At 41.4% G+C, this 15,029-nt stretch overlaps 1 protein-coding gene across 1 annotated transcript in view; it reads left to right on the top strand.

Annotated features, from left to right (window-relative positions):
- The window catches only part of PER3 (period circadian regulator 3), a 23,240-nt gene extending 12,100 nt beyond the window's left edge, over positions 1–11,140 (top strand). Inside the window, exons 14-21 of the mRNA XM_035901519.1 lie at positions 5–19; positions 479–682; positions 1,311–1,562; positions 2,091–2,827; positions 3,924–4,101; positions 4,660–4,840; positions 5,411–5,561; positions 7,185–11,140. Coding sequence (XP_035757412.1) covers positions 5–19; positions 479–682; positions 1,311–1,562; positions 2,091–2,827; positions 3,924–4,101; positions 4,660–4,840; positions 5,411–5,561; positions 7,185–7,286 — 1,820 coding nt within the window. The 3' untranslated portion in view covers positions 7,287–11,140. The remainder of the gene's footprint in view (positions 1–4; positions 20–478; positions 683–1,310; positions 1,563–2,090; positions 2,828–3,923; positions 4,102–4,659; positions 4,841–5,410; positions 5,562–7,184) is intronic.
- The last annotated feature ends 3,889 nt before the right edge of the window (positions 11,141–15,029 follow it).

The raw sequence follows: 15,029 nt of genomic DNA, 5'->3' as shown, positions 1-15,029 counted from the left end.
GAAGTCGAGGCATTGGAAGGTAACGCAAAGTACACTGACAGTCATAATTGAACTGCAACAACTGATTTTTTTTGTTTTATATGCCACTATTGTACATTCCAAGGTTTATGTCCACTTTTTAAATTGTTGTCACTCACAGCATAAGTATTTTGGTTATGTGGTAAATATTTGCTGACCTTGTCTACATCTCACAGTTAAGCGTAAGCTACAAGATTAAGTCTTTGAATGTAGAACGCATCAAAAGAACTATTGTTTGTTCTTGCTAAATGAAACTTCTGTTTCTCACTCATTTTATGCCATGTTTAGTATGTGCTGACATTGCACTGGCATATGCATGTTACATTTATTTGTATGTAAGACTGTCTTATTTAATAGCCTACATAGTTACTGGTTGTTTCTGAGCCAGTCAGTCTTGATTAATTGGGAGCATAGTGCTTGGAATGAAATTCCATGTAGAAACTTTGTCGTTTACCAATAGATCCTGCTATCCTTTCAGCAGTTAATTCCCAAACTCCAAAATCTGCTTGTCGGGAAGAGATGCTGAAAGACCAGACAACTGCAGGCATGGTGGGAGCTCCTCTGGCCAACCTGACCCTGTCCAGCAAGGCTCCAAGTGTGGTGTCAGTCACTAGCCAGTGCAGTTACAGCAGCACAATAGTGCACGTCCCACACCCTGAATCAGGTACTGTTCATACTCGCAAAATACTGACTCGACTCACTGATGCAATGTTTCCAGACTGAAGGACACAGTGAGAAAGTTTTGTCCCTTTGATAAACGTTCTCTTGAATATGAACTCTGAAATATAATTAAGGTTATTCTAAAGACACTGTGAAGAAAACTTGAGCCTGGAAATTTGTACAGTATTTTAATAAAACCTAGTTTTAAGAGAGTGCGCTATTTCCTTTCCCCTTTAACTTCATCATATACATGTCAAACGCAGCAATGTGCTTTTGGCCACTGAGGATTAGAATAAAAACGATTAATGGGCCAGTGTTACTTCATTTTAATGCAGAAAGAAGCATAAAAATGAGTATTTAACTGCTATTGTACTAAGAAAGTACGAATAAAGAAGTGCCTCTAACTTCAAAGTTAATTTGAAGTTTTCCAGGCCATGCAAAGTAGTTTGTTCAGCTGATGTTAGTGTAAGTGTATTGGAGTGTAAAGGGTGTTTTCTCCCGCCGCCTCTGCAGCCTGTATCTGCTCAGTAGTTCAGACGAGACTTTTCTGTGTAACCCTCTGGGTGTTGTGGGAGTTCACACCAGCAGGCCAGAGCAAAGAGTGAGTGATTTATTTTCTTCCCTTTTCAAAGAAGTGACTACAATGGAGGATACTACTGTTGGAAGTGAACAAATTGAGCCGCCTCCTGTGAATGTGCAGAGTCTCACTACAGTATCTGAGGACTTAAAGCCAGTTGGGCTAACAAAAGAGACGTTGTCAGCTCACACGCAAAAGGAGGAGCAGAACTATGTTGACAAGTTCCGCCAGAGGATCTTGCTCTCTCCATTCAGGACTTACCTTCAACAGGGGAGCAGAAGTAACAATGGACATTCCTGTGGCCAAGGTAGGCAGCACCTTTGAGAACTAAAGACTTACTAGATGGCTTACAAAGACCAACTTAGCAGTGGAGCGTGGTTCTCATTTGTATGATTTAGCAAGTATCTTACTATGGCTCCAAACAGAATACTTCCTTTGAACTGCCAAGGCTTGACAATAGCATTGCCAACACAGAAGGTCTGCTCCATCTTGGATGTTGCGATCTTGGACTTTTCACAAAGCAGATAATTACTGCAATAAACTTTGCAAATCCCAAATAGTTTATTGCCTCCCCTTGAAGGAATGTGAAAGATCTGATTGGGATAAGCCAAAATGGTCGGTAAGAAAATTGATGACAGGAAGGAGAGTATTGTAGATATGTCAGCAAATCCATCACTGTAGTGTATGGAAGAATTATCCAGAGGAAAGCCACCTCTCTGAATAAGCCACATTCAATTATCTGAATGGTTTTCTCTTTCCTCTTTTTTTTTCTTTTTACTTCCCTCCCCCCAGGTCTGTCATTTTAGTGAATGTGTCTATTTTTCTTCCTCCGTAGGAGATTCCCCTTCAAAGCAGATGAGCCCAGCTAGCTGTAAAAAAGGCAAACATGGAAAATTCAAGCGCCAGAAACCTCAGAGACAGTCCTCAGATAGCCACTCTTCTAGTAAAAATAGAAATAGTCTTCCATGTGGGAAGAGAACAATTCAGAAACAATCGTTCTCTCCCTCAGAAGTGTCCTATTTGAGCTCCTCCAGTATGAATGTCCTTCCCCCTATGGGATTTCCTGTCTTTTCGGATCCGCTGTCTAGTTTTCCAGCCTCTTCTGTAGCAGAGAAGCTTGCCCTTCACTCGTTAAAACCGGAGTCTGTGTCATCATCGCAACTATGCTGTGAAGCGCAGTCACGCCCAGCACTTTATCCCGCAAACATAGGCACGTTTATGGCTGTGTTTTTTCAGAGTTTCCCCACATATGCTCAGATGCCTCAATATGTCTTTCTTCCTAGCCCTCAGTATGTTTATCCCCCCTCTTCATATCCATGCACTACACTGCCTCCAGCCCCCCCTCCTTCTGCTCCATCACCAATAGCACCGCACTCTGTGGATCAGCCCTTTCCAGCCTCTTCTGCCTCATCCACGGAGGACCAGCAAGAGGGCCAGTGCGATCAGGCCATACTGCTGAGTAGCTCACGGAGCAGCTCCCCACTTCAGCTGAATTTGCTTCAAGAAGAGCTGCCAAAACCTATGGAACTTTCCATTAGTAACGATGTTAAAGCACATGCAGAAGCTAAATGTGTAAGTAACACAAATTTTTAACATAGAGAAGGAACTCTGACTTTCAGAGTGTTCGGTCACCAAAACCAGTAATGATGATCTGTGTTTCAGGGTCACCAGATTTTGTTAGCTGCTTTTTCCGGTGGCTGTGCCATGTCCACTTCAGGGCACAAATAGCACAGGAAACGGAGAAAGCTCTTTATACTTGTACCTGTGGGAACTTGTAACAGTACAGTGTTGGCACTTAGCAAATGACAGAAATGTGAGATCTTCTGGTCTGGGCTGCCACAAGCCACTTTTGCTCAGCATTTTGACAGCAGCCTTTTCAACTAAACTGTCGGCAGGAATTTTGGGTTTGGGGCTTTTATGTGTGTGGAACCTGGTTAGTGCTGCACAATTCACGTCCTTTTTCACCCAGTCCCACAGTCTCTGTGGAGAACCAAAACAAAGGGAAGATACGCTTCTAATTACTCCCTCTGTCTCCCAGGGATGCAGCTAATGAACGAAGAACAGGGATCCATGTGGGTCGGTTTCCATACATGGGCATAGAAAAGGCCTCTCCAACTTCCGCGGTAAACTCAGAGGCAGGAATCTGAGCTCTGCAGGCAAGGAAAAAAATGCTGGCTCCTGAATCCAGATTGGGCTGGAAAGGCTGGATCAGCTGAAACTGCAGGGTAGGGTTCTGAAAGGGGAGTTGGTGTACCTGTAGCTGCTGAAACAGTGAGTGTCACATAGTGAATCAAGGGAAGACTCTCTCATTTTCCCTGTGCACCATTGCTTGATGTGTGTGGCTGCTTCATGCCATCTAGCAGGACATGAAGGGAGCTGGCTCCTGCTCTCTTGTTAGCAGAAAATATTAACCTAATGCAACAGTACCCTATCTTGACCCAGTGGGGAAGGATCTACAGCAGAAACCAGTTGCCTGTTGATTTCGCCCATGAAGAGTGTTACCCCGAGTTCTAGACCACCATTCATTTTCAGAGCTAGAAACTCCAAACCTATTGAATTGATAGGTGAACTTAGTCAACATGTGGCAAATTCAGTAAATGCACAAACTTCCATTTTTAAACTTAAAAGTAACTTCCATGGATGTGTTTGTTTTGATTTTTGTCTCCAGGACAATGATCCACAAGATAGTGGTAACAGCGCTAGCCATTGTGCTTCTGGTGAATTTACTGACCGCTTGCTGTACAAGGACTTCCAGTCAAGTACAGGTTCGGCAGCATCAGGCAGCGGATCAGCTTTATCTTGTTCTTTGGGCTCTGGCTCTGATGAGACTTCTGGTTGTGGCACAGGTAGGGAAGTTTGAGATTTGTATGTTTCGTGCTTGGGTGCTGGATGGCTTGCTAACCTGTTGGTAACTCGTAACAGAATTCTGCAATAGGGGATCTGTAATGTTTACTTTTCACCAACTTCCAGTGTTTGAAGCCAAGTTTGTTTCAGTCACTGTAGCTGGAAATGGGAATGCAAGAAGCTATTCCTTTAAACTGTAAGTCACTCTGTCATTTTGCTCATTATCACTTTTCTCCGCATTAGATACTGGCTTACATCTTGTTTGAGTAAAGGTAAGTGCCTAAAGCAGGACCTCTTGAAACAGAAGCAGAGAAGTTGAGCCAGTTAATTTAGAGAAGAGTAAACAGAGCTTTGGAGACCTTGAGTAACTTAATAGAATGCGCTTTATCTTTGAATTCTCAGTAGGTAGTAATCACTCACTAGAGCAATCATCTGGGAGCACCTGTGTTCATATTACAGAACTAGGTTGCAAGAACACGCTGGTGTTCTCTTGCTTTTTGTGCTGAATTACTAGCATTTCTCAGGCATCTGCATTCATTTTTTTCCGTGGTAATTCTCAGCAGGTAGTGGCAAAAGCAGCAAATATTTTGCCAGTAATGATTCTTCTGAAGCTTCCAAGGAAGAGAAGAATCGGGAAGCAGAAGAAAAAGGGACAGCTCATAAATCCAGACATGAGTCAGCCTGGGTGATGATGGATCACACACCTGAGCGAGTTCTAATGACTTACCAAATGCCTAACAGGTTGGAAAACATCAACAATTTCTGACATGTGGTTTGGAATTGTGCGTAGAATTGTAGAATTAAAAATGAGACTGTAGAAACAGTGCACATACCAATGAAACTCCAAGAAGGTGTATTAATTTACTGTTTGTGCATTTTATGCTCTGGTTATTTCCTTTTTTTTCCCCTTATGTCCCCCATCAGTTAAAACATGGTAACATGTAACCTTTTTGCTGAAGTGTTGAGGGCATTGGTTATTATCATGTCCTTTGAATGCATAAAGGGGTAAAAATACTTCTGCATTATTTGCAAGTTGCTTGCAATCAGTTTATATATAATTTGTAATGAGATTCCACATTTAAAAAAAAAAACAAAAACAACAACAAAAAACCCCCCTGATAGTTAGACACTGTTGAAAGAAGCCATACAAATTAAATAAGGTATAACAAAGTACAGTTGCTTTTCAGTGGCTGATGCTGTCTAGACTTCAGCCATAGACAGTGGTGAAGAGACTCTCCCAATGTGATTATCATCAGTGCCTGCCTTGCTTCATGTAGTACAGCTGTGTTCACAGGTGTCTGTTACCTGCAGAGTTAAAGAGGAAGTTTTAAAGGAGGATCTGGAGAAGCTGACAGTCATGCAAAACCAGCAGCCTTGGTTTACAGATGGGCAAAAGAAGGAGCTTGCAGAGGTGCACACATGGATCCGGACCCAGACTGTCCCACTGCAAATCAGCACCCAAGTAAGGAGTTGGGAAAGGAATCAGCAGCTTATTCTTACCTTGGCTAGTCAGAGGCAGTGCTATTTCTAACCAATGCAATCTGGTGGTGCTGGGGTTACTGATGGTTATTACTGGTAAATATAAGAAGGAAATGAGCTCAAGTACGCTAGCCAGATGAGAAATGCCAAAATACAGGTCTTTCCATTGTGGTTTTTTGCAAGACATGCAAATTCTGCGTAGGAACCACCTGTAGCAAGTTCCTTCAGTCACACTGTTAGATGACTGGGAATGGTGTCGCACTCTCGCTGTAGGAGTCCGTATCTACTGATGTTTTTTCTGTTGCTGTTAGGTCTTCTGCTCTTTTTCTTCCGAAGTTGATTGCTGCTATGACCGAATAGCATATAACACTGGAATGTTAGTGAAGGTTAGAGCAAGTGTGTTCAGCAAGCTGAAAAATTTTCATAATCACAGAGGAGATTCAGACATACAGTAAGAAATGCAAAAATGGCTGACTTCTTGTAGGTGGATTAATTCTTTAAGAATTTTGGTATCTTATGCCTGATTATTTTATCTGGTAGAACTCTTGGGCACTCTGACAAACTGTTTCTGACTTACATTAGTATGTGTTAGAGAATGTCCTAATTGGTTTAAAGTGCTCCCGGGTGCTATGGAGAAGAAAAGAACAAGGCAGAACTAGTCCCACAAAGATCTAGAGCTCCACTGATGAGTTGTACAGAAAATTTCAAGGCAGAGTGGGCTGCATTCATGTACTCATGGCAGAAGAAAAATCTAATGTCTGTTGCAGCACTGCATGCTCTATGTGCTAGTGTTTTCAAATGCGGCATTCCGAGTTGTGGTATGTATTCCTGGGGCAGAAAAATTGAGAAATCTATGTCCTTGGCTCTGGAACAAGACCAGAAAATTAGTCTTTGTTCTTCTCATACCTTGTGGATAAAAATCTTGCATGTCCTGTTGCAATTAGGAACACGTGTTTGATTCAGAGAGCAAAATCACGTCCAGTGGTCTTGCAGAGAATTCTGTTGAATGTTTACATCTAAAATGTTATGAGCTGTATCGGTGCACAAATACAAATATTTCATATCTAAGGTGCTAAGACTATTCCTAAGCAGTAGGTCATATTTCCCATATAGACTGTCATTTCGTGAATGCGCCCAGGCTTCTGACAGTTGAAAGAAATGCAGGATTTCTATCTTAATGCTTTATTTCAGTATTGTAAAATTTCTCAAGAACAAGACATTCTGTCAATACACTCGGGTGTCTCAGCCTTTTTTTTCTGGTCGGTATTGTTGCTGTTCAGTCTGCAGTCCAAATCCTTAATAAGCAGCTTATAAAGCTGAAAGATAAGGCCTTCAAATTCAAGGAAGTCACATGCCTTTTTATCTCAAAGCTAAAACCGCATGTTCCACTAACCAAAAAATTAACTTCTGAGACAAGGTCAGTTGGAGGTGCAAGTACCTGTTTCTGAAAATAATATTTCTGTATAATCTCTGCTTTTAAAGAGATTTCAGGCCATTGGTGAGAGGTTTCAAGAGATTGCAATATATCTTGCTATCAGGAATTGACTCTCTGAAATACACGTAAAAAGGAGAATTTAAATTACTATGTTCTTGTTACTTTTCAAAGGGCTGTGTTACATGTGACATCAGGGAAGCGAGTTGTGAGGCTGCAATGGCTGATGACAATATGGAAAACGAGGGAATATCGCCTCTGCTCCTGCAACATTGAAGACGTCAGTGCTTGTGTCAGTAAAACCACTCGTTGTAATTCCCATTCTCTTTTCCTCTGGCTTTGCTACATACTAGCAGTGAATCTGTCTGGCTATTTCTTACCAACACGAGCAGTTGCACATGTGAAACTAAATCTTCCCCCATTACCCCTCCACTCCTGGCATGACTCTGAAGACAATCTTTCACTGGGAGGCTGTTTCCCTTCCTGACCTCGCAGACTTGACACAGAATGGCTTATGTTTCTAACTTTTGATTGCTCAATGATGAGCAAAATACAAAGGTTTTTTGGGTTTGGGTTTTGTTTGTTTGTTTGAACTTGGCAGGTAAAGAGTCTGAAAAGATGCAGCGGTTAAGAACCTACAGTGATGAACCTAACAGATCAGAGCATGTTTACTCTCCAAGTAAGGTAGCGGTGTTGAAACCAGCATTGAAACCAAGCTACAACAGAGTGCTCTTCATTTTCATTTGTTCAATGTTTAAAGGTCTAAACTGAAGATCCTAATACTCTGAGGCTCTAAAATCACTGTAGCTGGTTTGAGATGCTAATAGGCTTTTTAGCAAGCAGCTGAAAACTGGCCAAGTTATTCTGTATCAAAATGCCTTTTGCCAGCTTGTGCCCATCAAGAAAATAAACTGAAGTGGAAAGAAGCAAAGCTATTCCCTGTATTTTTCATGATGGATGTCTTGGAACCAAGTTGTTCTAGAATTTTTGCTTCTAAAGCTGTGCTTTGCAAGATAGGTGTTTAAAATTAATTGAAGGTAACTGTTCTGCAAATCCATTAGAGATTAATTATAAATAGCAATCAAAAAAAAAAAAGTAACAATTGAGAGTTGTTTCCTTATACAGGATCTGCTTTTTAGTAAGTCACATGGAAAACCTTCTCTGTCAAGGCACTTGTGGCCTAGTTATCAACTCAAGTAGCTACATGCAATCTTTTACGTTGCTAGCGCTCTGGAAGGCGGATTTGTCTCTTAATTTTTTTTGTCATTGTATCCCAGTAGTTAGATGAGTTCAATCCAGGCATAGCAAATAGGAAATTTTGAGCTGTTTCCCTGCTTTGTTCTTGTTGTGGCGATGCCAAAAAGAGATTGAGCTTCATTCCTTCTGCTTTCTTGAAAAGTCAGATGTTGTGGAGCCAAACTTGAACATCAAACCGTGTATTCATTCTTTCTTATCACCGTTGACTTCCTGTACAAGGTTTAACCTCGTTCTTTATAATGGAGTCTCTGGCTGTTGAAATCTGTGGATGAGAAATGAGTTTGTGCATAGTGTGGGTTTGTTGTTCAGAAAGTGGTAACCACTTTCTCTTTCAGTACGCAAAAGGACCTGGTCTCATGTCAATACTCTGAGTTTAAAGCTGAGCGTCTCAAAGTGCTCTTCAAACAGGACACACTTCACTAAAACCTAGGAAATTTTGTCTGATTTACCCGTTGTTTGTCAAAAGCTGGATGTAATCAGATTTTCCATGTGTTAATCACCTTAGCCTTCTCAACGACAAGCTTTAGAATGTAACACATTATTCACCCTTTTGGTCCTGTGTGACTCCTCCTTTTCTATTAGGTGAAGGATTTTCACTTTCTCAGTTTCATTTACTAGTAAGCTTCAAGTTGTTAAGTTAAAAATACTGTAATCTGCAGATCATTGAAGGAAAGCTGTATTTATCTAAAGGTTTTTGTTACTTTTAAAAATCAATTTGGTGACAGTCTTTGTCATTAAAGCTTATTTCAAGGAAAGTTATTTTTTACAGAATTTTAAGTTTTCAAGGCTAATTTGACTCAGGCAATGTTCTTTGATTTTTTTATTGGGTTGTTTTTTTTTCAGTATGCTTGCCTGCTCTGTTCATACCTATTGCTTTCTGTTTATTATTAAGCTGTATTTCTTTGTTTGTCTTTCAGTTTTTTCAGCTTGAAATTGCTTTTTCTTAAGTGTAAATCAGCAGAGGTCCACACGTCCTCAATATGTTTTGTGTTGGAACTTTAAATGCTTCTTAAAAAGACTTCAATAGGTGTTTACATAGAGCGAGTTACATGCTCAAGTAGGAAAACATGGGCGATACTTTATACCTGGCCTAGTCTTTTTCCAGCACTTTCCAAATACGGTGTTCTGCTTTATAACCACACTGCCTAAAATACTTGCTCTAAAACATGTAATAAGATGCTTTGTGTATAGGTTGTTTTCTTAATTGGGAAGCTTCTTAACTACCTTAACTGTCAAATTAGACTGATGCGCTAGAATCCATTCTAGTTAGCTGTGCTCAAATTCAAATGACTGCTTCCATGTCTTTTGAGACTTAGTGAAATAGATTAATACTCCAGGTAAGGACAGCCATCTCCCTCAAAATAGTTTAAAAGTTGTAAGTGGGAAGGAAAGTTTATATAATCAACTCTTTTGGTGTACATTTTTTCCACTATTTCCCAAGTATGGACATGAGATGGTTTGCGATGTCTTAGCAGGAGTACGTGTCATCCGTTTTATGAAACAGTGGGACTTTGTTTAGGAGAATGGTAATACGTACCTAATGCTTGAATAATGCTTTTCATCCATAGGTCTGGAAACATGTCAGAAAGATGACTGTCATTATCCCAGTTCTATAAAAAGAGGCAGAGACACAAAGGGCTTGCACAGATGCATACCCCCGGTTCGTACCAAATCCAGGAGTATAATTTGGGGATCCTCACTCAATGTATCCTGTGCTGTCTTTGCTACAAGTGGTCAAGATTCTGACCTGTACGTAGGAACTTGATCATGTTAGATGTGTTTGTTGTTTGAAGATGTTAACCCTTCTTGTACCACCTACTACTATGACTTTGTGCCCAGCAGGATCATATAGCAACAGAAAGCCTAGGGAGTTTTCGTAGTGCTGTGAACACCATACCCTATGCCTGTATGTAATGAAAGTGCATGTTCCTAGCAGTTTGAATTCAAAGTTTGTAATCCTGCCTAAATCTTAGGTGCAAGATTCCTTGTCTGGAGCTACGCTTATCCTGGGTTATAGAAAAAATTATGGTATGGGAGAAGAATATAAGAGGGATGTAGAGTTGAATCAGTGCCGTGTGTGACAATGAAACCAAATCATTTGCCCAAAACCACAAATGGTCTTGACTGCAAAACTGGGTTTAGGACAAAAAACAGTTTCCCAAGCTACTCTTTACCCCACTAGAACCACAACATCTTGCAATCAAATGCCTTATCAAGCCTTTTGGGAAGGACCTCGTTTCCATAAGTTTTCAGGAACTGATAGTTTTTACTTCAGCTTATATTAATCTTTCAGTCTTTGTAGTCTGCTGGAGTAGTTGAAGTGAGATCCAGTTCTGATCTGAAAGACCAATGGAAGTAATAGTGCAGCCAGGTTTGCACATGCGATTTTGTTCATGTGACTGTGGTTTGCCTGGCATAATTAAAATGTTGCGGACAGTTTGGAGCTGCTCAGAAGGTCACCTTTTTGGTGATCAAAGGGAAAACACGCAAGTACAGTAATGATTCGGTTACTACCCCCTGTGGGGGTGTCAGCAGTTTGGAAACCCTTGGTGGATTTCGCTGGTAATTTTTTTTTTTTGTTGTGTTCATAAATACAGAATTATGTTTTTAAAAGATGAGTTGATGTGCAAATATTTTCATGGCATTGCTATGAACAGGAGGGACCCTGGTGTATTTTTACAGTGTGCGATAAATATTTGCTGAATGAGTAATGTATTGGTAAGTTTATCTTCCAGCTGAATCGAGTTTTAAATTGAATGAATTTTTACATCCATTGATAGGAATATTTTATTGAAATAATACTCAGCTGTGGTTGAATTTACAGTTGTGATTTTAATTGTACAATTTAAAGGAGCTTCTGGTTTTATAAATAAAACTGAAAAATGTGCTGCAAAGAACTGTTTGAAGTGCGTGTTTACTTTTGTTGTTTGGTAATTTCTAGAAAGTAGACTTCTAAGAAAATATTCATTACGTTTTTCCGATTGTACGTCGGTGTTGAGGTTGGGGGTACAGTGAAAATGGCGATGTAGTGGCCATTCGTCCTGTTTTATATGGGGTTTGGGAGATTTTTTAATCTCATTCTACCTTACCCACTTCAGGATGTGTTCTTTCCTCTCTACCTGCATCCCACAAAGAAGGGCAAGTACCTTTTGAACATTAAGGATTATATTTTGTGTTGGGGTTCGGCATGCAGGATTTAAAGCTTCTGTCTGTGCTGATTCTGTTAGAAAAGGTAAATAATAAACACCCTGGGAGCACTTTGGCCCCACCGTGCTAAAATCTGTGTTCTAGAGGAGTACAAAGAAACAATTCATAGGTTTATTTCACAGGCATGTCTCATAGAGCAATGAAGTTCTTAACTAACTGCAGAGAAACAACTTGCTCATCTTTTTCTGCTTTAAGGGACTTTAGCAAGAAGTGTGGTCGATGGTGCCTAAAGAAGCCTGCAGGAGGAAGGCAAAGTCACTGCATGGAGTACAAGGCACAGAGAAAAGATAGAGCATCTTATTAAAACTGAGAAAGAAAGAAGTAATCTTAGATAAGTATGTAACTGAAGGTGCTTCTGGCAAGGTGATGCAGTTCCTTGAAATACAGGCATTTTGAAGGTAACATTGGATATATTTTTGCTGATGGCTTATTACTTTTTAAAAGGGTGATTTGGTCATTCTAAACATACTCACAAACATCAGCCAAATTAGCTGGGTATTTTTGGTCCAAAAATTATGAGGAGAAGTGCATAGACTTGTGAAATGAAAAAGTTCACGGTGGTGTGATGTTTTTATTCAGAAATCTAGGCGACATCAGTCCAGCTAAGTTACTGGTTTGTCAATAGCAGCCATCCTCCTGTCAGCTGAAGTTCTTGCTTGCAGATAAAAACCTGTAGCTTCCCCCTCTGCACGCGTGTCAAAGGCGAGCTGAACAATGCACTTTGGTATCTTTGGCAGATGGTGAGAGATTGGACCTGTGATTCTTATTCGCCCCAATCCCAAAAGTAACATGACAGTAGCTTTTCTGTAGTAGGCTTGCTCCACAGTTTCTGATCTTTCAGGATATATGTGATGCACTGCTCCTGTGCAGCTCAAACACAGGTGTCTGCCTGCTTGGCTCCCGTTGGATGCGCCACTTTGCTGCCCAAAACCGTTACAGGTGGGCTCAGGCTGGCACAGACAGGACTTTTGCAGCTCACTTCCCTAGCTACAGCTTCACCTCTCTCTGCTCAGAGAGCTCTGCCCTGTCCAGTGGAAAGCCTGGCCACTGAAGCTCTTCCTGCAATCACTTCAGTTTTCTGTGACAGCTCCAGCCTCCTTCTCTCTGGCCTGCAGAAGAGAGGAAAAGCTCAGAGCTGAAAGCTGGCAGGATCTATAGGTTCTATCAGGATGGAGGAGAAGCAGAGTTTGCCCTTCTCCGGCCAGGCTCTCTGCTCTCGGGCCCTGGAACTGAGTTTATCTGGCACCTCCTGTGAACATTTCCTTCAGGAAGGAGGTGGCTGGGTGTGCAACAGGGTCTCGAAGGGTTTACTTGACAAATACTGGTCATTTCCAAAGATGCAGGCTGAACCTTCTTCCTACCAGAGACAAGGACTGTGAATGACAAAGTTTCAGGCTCCACTGAAATTCTGCTATATTAGAATTAGCCGAATTTCCCCCCAGCCCCTGCTGCTGTGCTCTGGCCTAGCTTGAACACAGTAAGTTGTTTGAGTATTGCTTCTTTAGATGCCGTGACTGCTAGGAAGGGTTTTGCAGTATTGAAAGCTGAAACAGTTTGAGGGTTTATAGCCTGGTTACCTTGTCTTGACTCCATCTGCACCACCTGACAGGTCTCTTTGTTCCTTTATTCTCTTGTGTAGATAGCTAGTAAACTTTTTAATACTTGTAGTATTTGTTGGGTTTTAATCATTGTGGGTTTATTTATTTTGCTTTGTTTTAAATTTTTGATGTGGGAGTAAACATTTTCCCCAGTCTTTGTAGCTCTACACCTTTCCCTGTCTACAAAATAAATCTATCTTGGATGGTTATTCATTTAGATAAATTTGAAGTCTTTTCTTACAAGTTTTTATTGACTGATGAGGTGGCAGGAAAGGAGTAATTTCCAGACAGGCACTGACTTGCTCCATTGTGTAAGAGAAGGATGAATGGTCAGAAGATTTCAAATAGCCACCCGGTGCATCCAGCTGCTCTGCATTTGTAAGGACATTTTTCTTTGTTATAACTGGCTTCGTCTGTCTTACAATTTATGTGAAGTGAACAAGCTGTATCAAGCCTGTAGGCCTTGTTTAAACAGCACAGTCAGAGATTTATGATGTATATAATTGAGATCAGTGTAGCACATGTATCACTTAGGTGAGGTTTACTTCAAGCTTTCTGTGAGCCTTGATTAGCACAAGGTTTATGCTAGGTTGTCCTGGTTTCAACTGGGACAGTTAATTTTCTTCCTAGTAGCTGGCACAGTGCTGTGTTTTGGTCTTAGTATGAGAACAATGTTGATAACACACCGATGTTTTAGTTGTTGCCAAGTCCTGCTTACACCAGGCAAGGACTTTTCAGCTTCCCCTGCTCTGCCAGGGGACCAAGGAGCCGGGAGGGGGCACAGTCAGGACAGCCGACCCCAACTGGCCAAGGGGGTATTCAAGGGGGGAGTTGGCCAGGGGGAAGCGATCGCTGCTCAGGGACTGGCTGGGTGTCTGTCAGTGGGTGGTGAGTAATTGCGTTGTGCATCACTTGTTTTGTATATTCTTTTGTTGTTGTTGTTATTTTTATTATTATTATTTTCCCTTCCTTTTCTGTCCTATTAAACTGTCTTTATCTCAACCCACTAATTTACCTTTTTTTTCCCCCAATTCTCTCCCCCATCCCCCTGAGGAGGTGGGGATTGAGTGAATAGCTGTGTGGCGTTTAGCTGCATGGTGGCTCAAGGGAACAAATCTCACAGCCCTCGAGTGCCCAAGCAGGAGGTGGCTTGCCCTAGTAATATTTGCGATTTATGTCCGTATGTCACCTTCCCACATCTGGGTGTGCAGTCACGTAAGTGCAGGTCACAGTCATAGTCTTTTTAAGTCATGTCATCCCTGTCTGCCTCCACTGACCATCAGCAATCTGGGTGTAAAGCCTTGACGTTGACAACTATAATGTTAACCTTGGGTGCTGTGCTCGGTGATAATCAGACACAATTCTTAAAGCCTGTGCTATGCACAGGCAACCCTGTTGTCTTGGGCAGCTGGGGAGTAGGCAAGGTGCTGCACAGAAATAGATTTGTGGGTCTGTCTTTACAGCGGTAGTGGGAGCGGATGCTTAACCCTGACATGTGCTTATTATTTTTGTGGTGCCTTGGGGATGGCAGGAGGGGGACTGGGCACTGTTAGGCTGCCATCCCTCACCAGCTCGGCATCATCAGGGAATGCAGAATGTCCCTTTCTTCCTGCCACCCCATCTATGTCAGGTGACAAAGGAGAAAATCCTCTTGCCTCTGGACTTGGATGCAGCTGAGGCACCACCCTCTGGGAGGTTTCACGGGACCCCATGGGAGTCTTGCTTCCCCTGCCTGAGTTCTCTTCATGTTGCGTATTTCTCTCTTTGTCATATTACTTTTTTTCCGTTGTGCTGTAAGAAAATACTACACTGCTCACAGCATAATTGCAAAACATCAAGAATTTATTAATTTCCAAGTAGCACAGAGTCTAAAGTTAGGAGCTGTCTTCATGTTTCTTCATTCTCATTTTAAATCAAGCAAATCTATATACATGTTTTCAAACATTTGTATAAATTA

This window comes from Egretta garzetta, unplaced genomic scaffold, assembly GCF_000687185.1.
Source record: "Egretta garzetta isolate BGI_Z169 unplaced genomic scaffold, ASM68718v1 scaffold389, whole genome shotgun sequence".
Taxonomy (NCBI): Eukaryota; Metazoa; Chordata; class Aves; order Pelecaniformes; family Ardeidae; genus Egretta; species Egretta garzetta.
This window is presented reverse-complemented; position numbering and strand designations above follow the sequence as displayed.